At 45.3% G+C, this 15794-nt stretch overlaps 1 protein-coding gene across 20 annotated transcripts in view; it reads left to right on the top strand.

The window, feature by feature from the left end:
• The window catches only part of DOCK7 (dedicator of cytokinesis 7), a 102074-nt gene that overhangs the window by 67797 nt on the left and 18483 nt on the right, over positions 1-15794 (top strand). For 5 of the 20 annotated variants that reach the window (XM_064429087.1, XM_064429086.1, XM_064429085.1 and 2 more), the window contains 13 exons: positions 1587-1679; positions 2847-2936; positions 3955-4050; positions 4146-4286; positions 4404-4517; positions 5624-5794; positions 6509-6648; positions 10097-10266; positions 11080-11234; positions 11854-12036; positions 12451-12586; positions 13579-13675; positions 14133-14150. In XM_064429087.1, the coding sequence (XP_064285157.1) occupies positions 1587-1679; positions 2847-2936; positions 3955-4050; positions 4146-4286; positions 4404-4517; positions 5624-5794; positions 6509-6648; positions 10097-10266; positions 11080-11234; positions 11854-12036; positions 12451-12586; positions 13579-13675; positions 14133-14150 (1604 nt within the window). The remainder of the gene's footprint in view (positions 1-1586; positions 1680-2846; positions 2937-3954; positions 4051-4145; positions 4287-4403; positions 4518-5623; positions 5795-6508; positions 6649-10096; positions 10267-11079; positions 11235-11853; positions 12037-12450; positions 12587-13578; positions 13676-14132; positions 14151-15794) is intronic. The other 15 variants (XM_064429089.1, XM_064429088.1, XM_064429093.1 and 12 more) reach the window with 7 other exon arrangements.

Raw genomic sequence — 15794 nt, 5'->3', positions numbered from 1 at the left:
CAACAGCTTTGTGAACTTTGGAGTGACTCTGCCAAGCAATAAGAAGCTCTCGTACTCTTTTATTTTCTGAAGAGGAAAGAACCCTTCCCTTTCCAGATTGTTACAAAATGACTTTTGCTTTTGCAAACACAGTGTGTGTTTAATTGTTATCCTCAGAACCAGAATGACAAGATTAGGAAACCCTGAGAGAGAAATGTGAGGGGGATAAAGGCATTTTCAAAATTAGTCCTGATTTTACAAAACAAGAGCTTAGTTCAGCATTCTGCAAAGCTCTTTCGACTTTAAATCACTGTGAGCAAAATAAAGCATGTTTATGGGGCTGAGCAGGGCACAGGGCTTTGATTTATTCCTGCCAAAAAGTAATTGAGATTAAAACACTCTCCTTATGTGTTCAGTATTTTTTTTATTGGACATCTTAAGCAAAATTACAGCACTGCTGAGCTCTGCCTGGAGGAGCTCGGTGGATTAATGGTTTGAATCCCAGGTTACAGCTCTCACGCCAGGTTCAACCTTGAGGTGGATTTTAGTTTGCTGGGAGAAATAGATGGTTTGGCTTGGTGGACTTTGCAGCTGATGCTGATCATGGGGATGAAATGGGCTGCACCTTTGCTTTGTGTATTGGGAAAAAGCCCTAAGTTGGCACAGAAATGGGGATGGAAGGTCTCATTCAGGTGAGAGTTGTCAAAATCTACATGTGGTATTTATAAGGACTTGTATCTGTCAGAGCTCCTTCCTGGGACCCAGGGAAATCCACTCCATCCCCTGAATGTTCCTGATTTGGGAGCAGCCTGGGTGACAGCACAAGTTTGAATTTTTCCTTCTTGAGTGTCTCAAGGAGAAGAGAGCAGACAGAGGAAGGATCCACAGTGATTTTGCCAGAGTGATCCATTGCAGTAGGATTTGGAGTACAGGCTAGACTGAGCTTTTGAAAAGCAGGATGGTTTTTCAGATGTTTTGCTTGGAAAACAGGTTGGTTCCAGAAAAGGTATGTGCTCTTTCCTCCCTTTGCCACAGTGCCCAGGGGAAATGCCCGAGTGTCCATGTGAAATCCTGTCCACAGGTTATTCTGCCAGTAGTGCTGGACTTTTTTTCCATAGGCAGGGAACCCTGTGAGGATTGACAGTCAGCCTCTTCAGTTTCTCAGCATTTCTGTAAGAATTGTAGAGCTTACGAACTCCGGGCTACCCTGAAGTGCTGGAAGCCTCAGAGAGCATCCTCACATCTCAGCACCAGTTTTCCTCTGTCACAGTGTAAATCTCACCTGGCTCCACGGGAATGGGTTTAAACTAAGCAAAGGACAAGTAGGATTTTTCAGGAGGAGAAGAGTTTTTGAATGTCAAGCATTCCAGACAGGACAGGCCAGACCAGAGCTGTTGACAGGATTAATGTTCTGTATGTATGTGAGATATAAAATTATCCTCTGGACTCGGTGTCTCGACAGGCACCTGAGAACTGAGGTTCTAAGTGCTGATGTGTTTGCAGTGTACCCACTTTGATTGCTTGTAAGGACTGAACTTTGACTACTGTATGGCATGCAACATGTAATATTTCTTTCCTTTCCCAACTGCTTTCTGTCACATGCCCAGGGCTTGGACCGCTCCAATTCCTGGGTAAACACTGGTGGTCCAAAAGCAGCCCCATGGGGATCCAACCCCAGCCCAAGTGCAGAGTCAACACAGGTGGTGTCTTCGGTTGAGGTTTTTCTGCCTTTGTTTTCCCTGATGTTTTCCTGTAGAATATCTTCCTTTCAGTGCATATGCCAGTTTTGGTGGTTTCTTTTTTTTTTTTTTTTCTGTAATTGTTTGTTTGAAAAATTTTCAGTTTGATTTTATAAATTCTCATTCCCACCCCTCCCACACTGCATGAAAAACCTCCGATCGCGTGAACGTGTCCCCTCCTTTCATTTCAGTGGTTGCTGGTCTGTGAAATGTAAATGCTGTGACTGCTTTTGTTTTCTTTTTTTTCTCTTTCTCTCACACTAGTTTCAGCTTCAGGTGGAGCACATTTCTAAGTGGGAACATTAATCACAGCTTCATAGTTTTGTCCATGTTTGCCATTCCTTTCGATGTCGTGAACCATTTTCCATTCTCATCAAGCATTTAGTACTCATCGTCCAGTAATCCTTCATGATTTGTTTGAGTGGAGTATTGTGAACCCAAATTGATTGCCACATATGAAATTCTCTCTTAAAACATGTCAATTTGAATGCTGGAGGCAGTGATTTGCCAGGGCCAATATTCTTGTTCTGTGTTGCAAAGTATGAAAACTTTACAGCAGCTTCAGTCAGGAAGAGTTTATTTAGTCCCCGTTGCCTGCTGCTCTCCACTGCATGGATGCCTTGAACGTACCTCTCAACTGCTCCTCCTTCCCAGTTTATCAGCCTTCCCAAAATATTTAGTCCAAGTTCACTTGATCTTATGGCAAATCATTTCCATCAGAAGCAGAACTTGAGTGATTTTCCCCCTGCCCGTGGCAGCAGCAGCGTGGCTGTGGGTACATCCCCCCACGCTTGGCCTCTGGTAGATTGAGAGGTATGGGCTGAAATTCCAAGTATGACCTGTGCATGTTGATAAAATGCAACGATGGAAAAGTTTCATGCTTTGCAGCATTGTCTGTGCATCAGAACATGCAGTTCTTTGAATAACCTCTATGTCTTAAAACCAATCAGAATTGCTGTCATTTAGACCCAATCTGTAAATGCCTAAGAGTTTGAGAATGCTTAAAAAGCTGTAAAAACCCTACAGTTGGAAGAGTATTTTTGTAAACGTTCGTTGTCCTTGAGCTGCAAAACCCATCCACGGCAAACTTTAATGTCCTGTCATCATTCATTCATCTCCACTCCGTAGGCTACGGATCGAAGTTGTAATCGTATGTCTTCGCACACTGAGACGTCAAGTTTCTTACAAACATTAACAGGACGATTACCAACCAAAAAGGTAGATTTCAGTGGAGACAATTGATATTGTGGGGCAGGGAGGTCAAGTCATTCTGAAAACGTGATGCAATTTATTCTTTTATTTATAGCCTGATTATTTTTTTTCCTCCCCGAGGTCATTATGAACTGCTGGTGCTTAACACCTCTGAATATCCAGGCTATAGGGAATGTGAAGTATTTGGAGTTGAATTGGGAAGAATTAAATGATCAGGAGTTGCTTGTCTGATTTAATGGCCATAGTGTTTAGGGCCAGTTTATTACTGGCTTTCAAAAAATATGAATAGCACTGTCTAGACACGTAAATGATGCATTTTGTGTGCAAAATGAAAATGTGTTGGATGGATCGGTGTGCTGAGCTCACTTATCCAGGTGTTAATCCAGAGAGACTCCAGAAAGGGAATGGGAGTCACTTTGAAAGTGAACTCCCTTACAGGAAATGAGAACCTTGTGAACAATGTCAGAAAGGCAAAATGCCAGAGCTTTTGTGTAAAGAAAATGTGGCCACTGGCACTGTCAGTCTGTGGGTTGGTCTTTTCTGAGAAAAGAAATCCAAGAGCTGTTTGAGCCCCATGTTTCTTTCTTACTGCTTTAAGTCCTTTCTCACAGTAAATATACATCTTTGTACAAATCATTTTATATGTCCACTTTTTACTCCTTTTTCCTGCAAAAATCAGACCAGGCAGAAAGGTAGACTTTTTAAACTAAACTAATTTGAGCACCAACCTTTTTTTAAATTATTATTTCTTGGGGGTGGGCGGAAAATTCTTTTGACACTTGAGATTCAATCCTGGAGCAAGATGCTGTGAAACGTTTCTCACATCACATGTCATAATCTCATCCCTCATTGTTAGCTGGGGATTTCTTTATGGGATGCCACCACTGCTGTCATGTCCTCAGTTATTTAGTTTGCTTAACTCATTGTTTGCCATACTTGCCACGGACCGTGCTGCCATTTCTCATGGGGGCTGTGTTGGGAGCTGCTCTGGAGGCCTGGGCTGACTCTGGCTTTGACTCTGTAGCTTTTCCACGAGGAGCTGGCCCTGCAGTGGGTTGTGTGCAGCGGGAGCGTGCGCGAGGCGGCCCTGCAGCAGGCCTGGTTCTTCTTCGAGCTGATGGTGAGCAAACACCTCCCTGATGTCTCCCAGCCCCTGCTCTCAAGCAGAACCAGCGACAGCTGCAAGTGGCTCTGCTGTAATTTATATCCCCATAGGTGAAGAGCATGGTGCATCATCTGTATTTTGCTGACAAACTGGATGCACCGAGGAAGAATCGTTTCCCGGAGCGCTTCATGGATGACGTGTCTGCACTGGTCAGCACAATCGCTGGTGATATAGTCTCCCGCTTCCAGAAGGTGATGGCAAACAATTACACTGAGCCCAGCTCAGCCACCAGCCCTCCTGCCTCTTGTTTGCTTGAAAACACACAGGGTTCTTCATCTGTTTTCTGGTTTTCTCTTCCTTCTCTCCAGGACACGGAGATGGTGGAGCGGCTCAACACCAGTCTCGCATTTTTCCTCAATGATTTGTTGTCCATCATGGACAGAGGATTTGTTTTTGCTCTTATTAAGACCTGCTACAAACAGGTGAATGCAGATAAACATTGTGGCTTAACTGAACCGTGGCAGAGCCTGTTAGATTTCTCTGGACAGACAGCAAAACACGGACACAGAATTCCGCTGTTCAGGTCTTCTTAGAGCAGGGCATTCTCAGAGGTGATTTAGGGTTTACGCCTCTCTGATTACACTCTTAACTGTTAATTAGGAGGCACTCCCTGGAGTGAATGGACAGGCAGCAGAGAGGGAGAATTATTCCCTCTGCTCACCATATTCAGAGTAATTGAATCAAAAATTAGTGGGAGGTTCTGTGAGGGAGCTCAGACTGTCGTGGTCTCTTAAGGACACGGTGACCCTGGATGATCATACTGATCACTGAGCTCCTCTTCCATCCTTTGGGGCATGCAGGGTGTCCTTCCCCACAAGGAGGGCAGCTCTTTTGCAGTGTGACAGGGAAATCACCCTGAACCACAAAGTTTTGTTTGACTACAAACATCCATTCTGACAGTGTGTACAGAGGAGATAACAAGGGATCAGTGAGAAGTGGGACTAAGCTTAGACTCATTTTCCCTGTAGAGTCTAAAACATTCTCTGTAAGGGGCAGAAGAACAGCAAGAGCATTTAAGATTTTAAGGTGCCTGCTGTATATTACATCTATTATGTGTAATTAATTATATATTTATATATAAAAGATATATGTATAAAAACCAACCTGCATCTTGGAGCTGTTAGTGCATCACACAGTGGTTCTCACAACTCCTTGCTGAAATCAATAGGATGTGGGAATTACAGAAACAAAGAATGGTTTGGGTTGGAAAGGACCTTAAAGATCATCTTGTTCCAATCCCCCAATGGGTGAAGCCCACAGTTCTTCATTTGGTTATTTAAATACTACTGGTGTATAGATCTTGTATTGAGAGACATGTCTGGGATGTGTGTGGCTCCTGCACATCAGGAACTGAATTTCTGGCACAAAAAAAAGTGCTGTGGACGTGGGTGTGACCATTTAATGGCACCAAGCTCTCCAGTTCTTGCTTTGGGAGTGATTTTGGGGAGCAGAGATGGGCAGGGGGGCTCACCTTGCAGTTACACTCTCTTTTGGTGCTGACTGCAGTGCTGTGGGCTGGATTTTCCAGGTGTCTGCAAAGGTGTATTCCTTAACAAATCCAAGCAACCTGGCCTCTCTGAAGCTGGACTTCCTGCGCATCATTTGCAGCCACGAGCACTATGTCACCTTGAATTTACCCTGCAGCTTGCTCACACCACCTGCATCTCCATCACCATCCGTGTCTTCAGCCACTTCCCAGGTACTGAGAAATTTGGGAGATACAAGTTGAGCTCGGAGCTGAGAATTAAATCCTCTGAGGCAGTTGTATCCCTGTACCTTCAGTCCCTCTTGCTAGTATTTTTGGAAGTGTTTAGTTAGAAATAAGTTTTTCCTGCCACAGAAGTTCTGATTTCTTTTAAGCCTTTATTATTGAGGAAAGAGTGCCCATATCCCTCTCCTGGTAGTGACCACACACTGTCCTTTGGGACCTGGTCCCCTCTTGTATTGGACAGACACAAATAAGCTGTAAAGGAAAATACTTTGTCCAGTGTTACTCTATTCTGGCAACACAAGTGACTTCTGAGTTCCTGCAGCTTAGTCCTGGCCTGCTCAGAAAAAGTAATTTGAATTAGTGTGTCAGTCAAGTGGATTAATTAGTTCCAAAATCACATAAACTAAATGAAATTAAAGCTTTCTTCAGCTTGGATAAGAGCATACTTGAGTTAAAAGTTTAACCAATCCACTTTTAAAGGTTATTTGGTTTAACTTTCCTAACAGGGGAAGACAGTAACAACAAACAGAATTAATGGAAGGGTTATTGAGCTGGGATGGAATTTAAGTGTAGATGTGCCTTGATCCAAACAAAAAAGAGAAAAAGGCATGAGGTTGTCTTTAATTCTGAAAACTGCTTTTTATGTATTTCCTAAGCTTTGACTCTGTTCATGATGCAGCTTCTGAAACTTGATTTTTTCAGAGTTCTGGGTTCTCCACAAATGTCCAAGACCAGAAGATTGCAAATATGTTTGAGTTGTCCGTGCCTTTCCGCCAGCAGCATTACCTGGCCGGGCTGGTGCTCACTGAACTGGCTGTCATTCTAGATCCTGATGCAGAAGGGTAAATCTTCACAAAGTTTTGTTTTTCAAAGAGCCTTTTGTAATTCCAAGCAAATGGTGGATGCAAAGAAAGTCCTGGCATGGCCAGAATTTACATAAATTAGTAAGCTATGATAAGGAAACAGTGATTTAAGAATCTTCTTTCTTCTTGCCCCTTCTGTTTCTTCCTTATCCCAGACTCTGTAAACCTGATTTCAGTCACATTTTTGCAGCTGAGAAGAGGTTCCTGCTGGAGCTCCCAGATGCCACAGGGGCACTGCTGGAGCTCTGAAAGGAAAATAGCTTTTCTCAAATGCAACAGGAAAATAATTTCCAACATTTAGGAAGCCTCTCTTGCTGGTGGTTTTAAATGTTACAATATATTTTGCCTGTGGGTCTCCCAGCTCTTTTTAACTGTAAATTATGCATTGATGAGGCCCCTGTGGGTTACACAAATAGACAAATAGAGTCAAGCATGCAGAGTTTGTCAGTGACTCGCCTGGCTTGTGCAGCAAATAATTTTCTGCTCTGGTCCTGACATCCAGTCTGTTCCTTGTGTTATTTAGGGCTGTTTTCTGCCTTGCCTCTTTAAAATGGGTTTCAATGGAAATTATTGATTGCTTCCACAGTCCTGAGTTCCCTCACAGACATTTTTCTCAAGGTGGACTCAGAAATATCAGTCGAGTCGACAAATGCTGATGATTCATGGTTAATTCTGCCCCTTTGCCAAGAGGTCTCTGGAGTTAAACATTCATTCTGTTTCCTCTTGGAGAAGAAAGTGATGCCATAAACTGGAATATTTTCCTGTATATATACATAATACACTGCAGTCCCATTTGTTTGGCCTGAAATGGAAAAAGCAGCAAATCTTTACCCATATGTGCTGTCTGCAGAAATCCTTTTTGTGCCAGAGGAGCATCCTGCTCACTGGTTAGAAATCAGGCCCTGTCTCTGAGTGTTTCTGCCCTTGTTCTTCACAACTTTCTGTTCTGCATACCAAGCCCTTAAGCCTGGCCCAGGATGGTAATCTCTGCACAGAGGAGCTTGCTGGTGTCCCCTGGGGAGACAACTCCTCTCTCAAACCTTGTCAAGCCAGAATAAGGCCCCTGGTACCAGTTCTGGAGATGCATTTTGATCCAAGCTCCTGAATTTGGGGCAGATGTATACCTGTAAAACATTTACTTTTTACTGTTTTTCAGAAAAAAAAATGGAGTTTCAGTTTTGTTGACTTCTCAGGTTCAAACCCTCCGCATTTCTCCTTGTAGATCTATCAGATAAAGTATACCAAGTGTGTTCAGATCTGCTCTTCCCTTGCTGTGGAGACTTTTAACAGTCATGCATGATCACCAGAAGAGAGTTCACACTTGCCTTCCATAAAATATTGTGGCCACCACTGGGGAGAAAGCTGAGAATTGTTCCCAGTTCATTATCCTGCAGCAGGAGTGGAAAGGGCTGTTCATCTAGTTGCTTATTGTGTCAGAGACCTGCTTTAGGCCTTGATAGGTGATCCAGAGCCTTAAATGTGTTCTGTCCTTGCTCTTTTGCTCCATTAGCAGGATATGTTTAGTTTTAGGTCATTTTATAGGAACTCTTTGGATTGAGTTGGACAGAAAAGGAGTCAGCTCCCTGGTGCCTGGAGGTGTGTGTTGGATGCATCCCTCAGTGTGACAGGGTACAGAGTGACAGGATACAGAGTGACAGGGTACAGAGCAGCCCTGCAGAGCACCTGCAGCCTGAAAAACGGGACAAACAAAGCGTAGAGGGGAAGGGATCCAGCTGAACGTGACAGTCCCAGCAGCTGGGCCCTGCACAGTTGTCTCTGCAAACACTGCAGGGGTGCTTTGGCCATCACACACAATGCCCACGCTGCCCATCTTGGCTGAGGGTGCAGGCCAGAAGTGAGAAAATCAGAACTGAGCCCTCAGAGTTCAGTGCCAGAGTCGGTTTTGCAAAAGTGTGGGTGTGTGTTGACAGAAATCCAGGCCAGGGCTGAGATAAGGGAGGGGAGGGAGGCGAGATCGATTCGCTGCCTTATCAGGCAGGAAGAGCAGGGGGCTGCATTTCCTCCTCTCCTTCAGGGATTGATCCACCACAGCGCCCACCCAGCTCTGGGAAAGTGACAAAGAAATCTGAGGATCCCTAGGTTGGAATTACACAGCCTTGCTTGGATGTTTTCCCCATCTGCAGTTTTATGGCCTGTGGAATAGTTTCCCTTGAATTTTTAAAAACACGATTTAGGTGCCACTCCTTCAAAGTAATACAAAGACTTTTCTTTATCCTTAATCTGAAGGAACCAGTCACTTAAATAAGCATTTCCTTCCTAGTTGTTAAGGCTCTGACTAATTACACAAGAAAGCAATTGTAGGATCTCATTATGGCTTGATTAAAAGCCACAGGGAGGACCTGCAGCTCCAGTAGCTGATGTCCTCCCAAGCTGTACTGCTGCCTTATAGTCAACTTCAAACCCCCAAAAATCCAGTCAAAGCCTCTTTTTTTAACCAGAACTCACCTCTACTTTTCAGGTAAAATGGATACTGCCTGAAATTCAGCACTTGTTTTAATACCTCAGGTCTGAACATTGCAGCTTATGTTTTGCTACTGCCTAATGTCTGAGCTTCCTTGGCTGCTTCATGCATGGGGTAAAGTGTCTTCTTGGCTGGTTTGCCTACAGAAGCAAATAGCTGCAGAGAGAACCTGCTATTTGCTCTGGGAGAGTTTTGCCTCTGCGTGGTGGCTGAGGGGATTGGAAGGAGCAGAGTCCTTTAGAGATTCAGGGGAGATTTTGTGTTTTCAAGGAGGGTCACATGTGGTGCTGTACAGAAGGGCTCTGCCAGTGTTTGCATCTGAATAATGACAGAAGCCATTTTGGCTATTTTTCCTTCTATCCCTTCATGTCTTTGCCACTTTTTATTCTGAATTTTGGATCTGCAGTCTCCTGTTTTGGTTCAGTAATTGCATGGGGCAGGGTGGGAGGCTGAAGCAGAAGCTTCCTGATCATTTGATTAAAGCAATGTTCTGGTTTAGGAGGGTTTGTCTCTCTGTAAATGGTGTTAAAAAGAAACAAAAAAAGAACACAATGAATAGTTTTACTGAACCCACTGTCCTCTCAAGTTTCTCTCCCTGTTTTCCATATTCTCTAAGTTTTTCTAAGAGATTTTATTAGATTCAATGCTTCAGCATAGCAGTGGCTGGGACTTCAGGGGTTTTTAATGGAATATATGAGAGTGTTCACATTATACTGGGTGTGCATTCCATGAGATATTTTTGCCCATTTTACAAGGCACAGTGAAAAACCAGCCAACCATCTGTAAAATCCATGGGAGATCAAAAAACCCATGCAGCAGCAGTTCGCGTGAAGTTAAAAATAAAAAACGGGATTTTTTTTTTCCTTTTTGAAGCCCCTTAGTTACAAAAGAGAGTTTGCTTTGAAGATATTAACTAATGTGCATGACCCAACTGTCTTTTAACAGATTATTTGGATTGCATAAGAAGGTCATCAACATGGTACACAACCTGCTGTCCAGCCACGACTCGGACCCGCGGTACGCTGACCCCCAGGTAAAGGCCCGGGTGGCAATGCTGTATCTACCTCTGATTGGCGTGATCATGGAAACTGTGCCTCAGCTCTATGACTTCACAGGTATTTGATATTCTCTGCCTTGGCTGTCTGCTCGCCACACTTGGGTGTTTGGGTTCTGAAATTGAGTTATGAATGCCTTTGCTGTCGGATGAAGTTGTTTCTGAATTGTGATTTGGACTTTTTTTTTGTTTTGTTTTCACTTGTAAAATGTGCCTTCAGTGCCTGTTGACACTCAAAAGGTGCATTTGCCCACTTATTGGCATGAAATAAAAAAAAAAAAGCCGTGCATTTTAGTTTACATCCCACTGGCTGATGTAAATGCAGAGCCAGCTTCCGTCTATATCTCTGACCTGCTTAAAAAGTCACCCCTCACACTGTACCAGAGCTCCTAAATCTAAAGGATAAGCAGAGTTCCTAATTCCAAAGGATCAGCAAGAGTTCCTCTTCCTGCTATCATGTGCTCCATCAGGAGTTCATTTTCAGGGATGCTTTGCAAAGTGTCCCAAAGAGCAGCAGAAGTTATTTCCAATCAGGGCAGGGAGTCCAGTCAGGAATAGTTTGGAATTTAGAGTTCTCCTCTACATCCTCTGAGTTTCATGACACAATAAAGCTGCAAGAAGGGATTTGGAGTATTCAAAGGGAAAAAGGTCTGTTGTTAGGAGGGTTTCAGGTACTGAGGTTGTGTAGGTTGAATTTGGGAATTGCTTTCTTTGCTTTCATGCCCTCAAATCATTGTCCTGTTCTTTGCAGAACCCCTGGAGTGGGATGATTTTCAGTTTTCATTCCCTGTTCAGTGGGACTAGCACTGTGCATGGAGTCTGGGGGGTGAAGCCTTGATTTGGGGCTTGACTAAAGTCCTGTATTTCTCTGCAGAGAGCCACAACCAGCGGGGAAGGCCGAGCTGTGTTGCCGTGGACGATTACGAGAGTGAGGGTGGCAGCATGATCAGCCAGACAGTGGCCATGGCCATTGCAGGGACTTCTGTCCCCCAGCTCACCAGGCCCAGCAGTTTCCTACTCCCTTCTTCGGTACAAGTCTATCTCTCCTCATTTCCTGACCCTCAGTCTGTGTCAACCAGCAAATATTCAGCAGGTTCTGTGGGGAGCCGCATCAGTTTGTAGCTGGGTGTGCAGAGGGGCAACAAGGGGGACAAAGCACGTTTGCATGTTGCTGTGTGTGTTTCAGAGGGGCATAAGAAAATGCCAGGGAGGGATAGGAATCAACAAACCTCAGAAAGCAGAAGAGTTCTCTTTCCTGAAAAAGAAACAATCTTATAAAAGCTCTGTGAAGTGCAGTAGTTACTATGAGCTTTAAGCTGTAAGAACAAATTCTACTCCAGGTAAATCCCACCTAGCTGAAGACAAGGGGGGCCATTTTCCCTGTTCTCTGCACAGAGAAGGAATCTTGATTCTGGCAGCAGGCAGACCCTCCCTTTTCTGACTTGCCATTACTCCAGGACCACAACCCCACCCCATTTTGCTGGTGGGATTTAGGTGCACTCTCAGTGAGACATTGATAGATGCATGAGATAACATGCAGCCCCTCTGCCTAACCCCTGAGCTGCTGAGGTTATTACAGTTATCTCAATGGCAAAACCTCACTCTGTGGTGATTGGGATGTGAAGCCCTGTCCTGACCTGTGTTTCAGAGTGGCAGGCAGCACTCCACCTTCTCCACAGAGTCCAGCCGCAGCCTCCTCATCTGCCTGCTGTGGGTGCTGAAGAACGCGGACGAGAGCGTCCTGCAGAAGTGGTTCACTGACCTGTCAGTGCTGCAGCTCAACCGCCTGCTGGACCTGCTCTACCTCTGTGTCTCCTGCTTTGAGTACAAGGTACTGCCAAGCTGGAACCCCCTGGAGTCCCTCCTGGGCCCTGCCGAGGACCTTTACGCTCCCACCCTTTACACAACTGCAGAAAGGCATTTCCTGCTCTCTCCAAAGTATTTCCTGTATTCACATTCCCAAGGCCAGGCTTTTCCCATGTTTACTTCCCAGCCATGTGAGTGTCTGTGCCTTGTTCCACCTCTCAAGCAGTTTGTGCTGCTTGCCCCTCATCTGGGAATTGCTGCAGTGACACTTTGAAAAGAGAGTTTTCTGTAGCAATGCTGGAACTTGAGTGTTTTATATACCTACCAACTTAATCTGTATTCCTTTCTTTCTGCATGTCTTTAGGTATTTTCAGTTAACTCTTAGCAAATATCCCAAATTGAAACTATCTTCCCTCATGGTTTTGTTTGGAACTTGCAGGGCAAGAAAGTGTTTGAAAGAATGAACAGTCTGACGTTTAAGAAGTCAAAAGACATGAGAGCCAAACTTGAAGAAGCAATTTTGGGCAGCATAGGGGCAAGGCAGGAAATGGTCCGAAGAAGCAGAGGACAGCTGGGTAAGTAAAGGAGTCCTCTGTGCCACCCTTTTTTTCCAAAAGCTGCTCCTCCCATCCCCAACAATTATTTGCACCCATCTGTGGTGTGGGATACAAGAGGCCCCTAGGAAAACTTTGCAGCATCCTTGCCTGGGTCTGCAAAATCTCTACACCTTTCCTAAATTGCAGGCACTTCATTTGCTACTTGATTGCCTTTTTTAGTGAGATCACATCTCATTTATGGGGTGTTCTTGCCTTAGTTTTTTCCAGTGTAGCATCTTCTAGAGTGTCCTGGGGAGCAAACTGCTTGATCTTGCTCTGACAGCTCTGAAAATGCCTGGGCATTTCTGCTGACTTTAGGAGACTTCAAGTAGCTGTAGTTGGGCTAACAGGCACCTTCTGATGATTCCTACTTTTTGTAAAACCCAGTAATTTTTATGAACACCCAAAATTCAAAGGGTGACCCAGGGGACAAGAATCAGAGCTGTGTTTTTGTCTCCTGCTCTGCCACACAAGCCTGTCCTTGTGGGCTGAGGTGGATGAGTAGTTTAGAGCCATAATTAAGGAATCACTTCAGAGCTGGGAACCTTTATTTTTTTCCTAATGTGGTCAGATTACTTTCATTACTTGAAATTCCCCTGCCCTCCCAGCAATGAGAATAAAAGATTGTGAGCTGGGAAAGGGGGGTCTTGGCACCACCCTGAGAACATTCCTGGGTGCCAGTCGAGGACAGCAGTGTTGGAGTGCTGAGGGCTGGCACACTCATGCTCCATGTGCAGTCCAAGGAAGGGACTCCTCTCAGCAGTGAGTGTCTCAGCTGCCTCTCTGTGTCTCGTGCCACTCAGCAGTGACAGAATTAGGCCGTGTAAACATCCTGGGTGAGTGCCACAGAGCCTCAAGCTCTAGAAAATCATCTTTGTTGCCACCTGCCACTTGTGAGCAGATCTGGAGCTGCTGCTGGTGCAGCTGAAGTGAGCATCAGCTGAGTGTTGTTGTTTTGTGTTTCCCTGCAGAGAGGAGCCCTTCTGGGAGTGCCTTTGGAAGTCAAGAGAATCTGAGGTGGAGAAAGGATATGACTCACTGGCGGCAGAACACCGAGAAGCTTGACAAGTAACTCTGCCTTATCCTTCTGCTCTACCCCTGTGCCAGGCCTGTGAGAGCAGGGTCCCCCTCCCCACAGAAGGTCACTGCCAGCAGCCATTCAGCCCTTGTGCCAGCAGGTTTGAGCCCTCAGATGCATTGGCATAGGGCTGGCATTGCAAAAAAAAAGCAAATAGCTTTTACTCCAACACTGCCCTCCCAACTCTTTGCCTTTCCACTGTCCCTTGCTTCCTTAGACTTCCAAATCAGATTTAAAGAGATTTATATAATCCATTACTGTCTTAAAACCCTGCCCTAAGCTGTAATTTAGAGGGAAGATCCATTAAGAGTTTCCACAGATAGCATTTATATCTCATGTCATATTTCCTTTATTCCATAAAAGCATTCTGGAGTTCTCAAAGCTCGCTTTCCTTTCCTGTCCTAATCCATCACTTTGATTGTTTTTCCACATGTGCTGTGCTTTTAGAAGCCACAAACCAGCCAGGTACTGTAGCATTGGTGTGCAGTTCTTACAAATTGCTATTTTGTACATCTGCAGACTCAATCATCACAGCCTTGTTTGTGATGCTTGGCAGAACTTCTCAGTGTGTGTGTGCAACTGACTGGAATGAGCTCTTTTGGCTTATTACACCCATTTCCTTGAAAATTCCCTCTCTTGGTGTGGTTTAATCCAGAGGGCTCAGGAGTTGTGTTTGAGCTTTGCTGTGCACGTTTTCTGTCTCCTCAAATTGCAACCTGCAGTCTCCATCCTCCCAGCAAAAGAATTGTTCCTTATCCTAGGGAAGCAACCTCAGCCCAAGTGAAGCTCTGAAGAAACTGAGGAATGGGATCCTCAGAGCCCACATGGAGATCAGGCCAAATTTTATCCTTGCAGACATTGACTCTTCCTGGAGTAGAAAGCAATTTTTCACAGCCTTTACTTGCTTTGTCCCACACAAAAATGTAACTTCTCCTTATGACAAGTAGTGGCTTTTTGTCCGAGGCTCCAGTCCTGTTGTGTCATTGGGAAAGCCAAGTGACCAGGGTATTTCACCCTGCTGGTGAAGTGATGTAGATATAAATTCCAGAGTCACACCAGCTCAGAATTTGGCCTGAAAGACTCAGCAGTTCACTGCCAGACTGGGTCTGAGTCCTGTCCTTCCCAGAGGGACCTCAAGTACACATTTAACATCTGTGATGGTCAAAGGATGGTGTCTCACCTCACAAATTGAGCTGCTTAGATAAAACTCTCTAGAGCTGCTTTCTAACCCCTGCTTGCTGTGACTGGCTCTGCTGTGTCGTGTGTGTGTAGAGCCTGGCCCTTTGAAACCCCTTAAACAAGACTTTTCACTCCAAGAGCTCTGCACCACTATCTTTTTATGCAGATGGTATTATTTTAATGTGGGATCAGGTCCCAAAACTTCCTGTCCTGGAGACGTTGGGGGTGTGAGCCAGCTCCCAGAGGATGTGGAACGTGGCAGGGAAGGGCTGCTGCAGTACAGCTCCAGGAGCCAAAGCGTTTCTCCCTCTTTCTGTCTGTTTTTCTGGGATTTTGGTCACCCTCCTGCTGGGGTTTGGCCTGGCAGGAGTCTCTCAGAGATGGCACCTGTGGCAGGGCAGGCCAGGGTTGGGCTCTGAGTACAGCCCTGGATCTGTGCCCAGTGCAGCTGGTGCCACTGGAAGGGGCTGGTTGTGCTGAATTCCTGGAGCCACAGGTGTGAGTGGGTGTCTGGACTCTGCAAGGCTTTCCAGGAAAGCGAGTGCCTGGCATGGAACAGCAAAACCTTGTCCTTCAGCTGAGAGAGGAAGTTGTGCTTCAAGGATTAAACACAGTGTAGCTTGGAGAGATAAGATTGCAGCCTGGCAGGCTGCGGTGTGCTGCTCCCAGTGGGAGTTCAGGTTCCCAGCTCGTGTAGCACCACCGTGTGTCCACAGCATAAAGCCACATGTCCTGTTCCTGGTTGTGCTGTCGCATGCCTCACGATGCTGCTGAGCCAGTTTGGAGTTGGACTGGGCTTCTGAACTGTTGTTGTGTTCCTGGGAGAGTAGTGAAGTGTCAGAGAGCAGTGTGAGCTCTCCCAGCATGATGAACGTGAAGCCTCTGTAAGTCTGTACTTGTAAAAAACTGAGTTTTCCTTCCTGTCCTCTC

This window comes from Passer domesticus, chromosome 7 (genome assembly GCF_036417665.1).
Source record: "Passer domesticus isolate bPasDom1 chromosome 7, bPasDom1.hap1, whole genome shotgun sequence".
Classification (NCBI taxonomy): domain Eukaryota; kingdom Metazoa; phylum Chordata; class Aves; order Passeriformes; family Passeridae; genus Passer; species Passer domesticus.
Note: the sequence above shows the minus strand (reverse complement) of the source record. Positions and strands in the feature narration are given on the sequence as shown.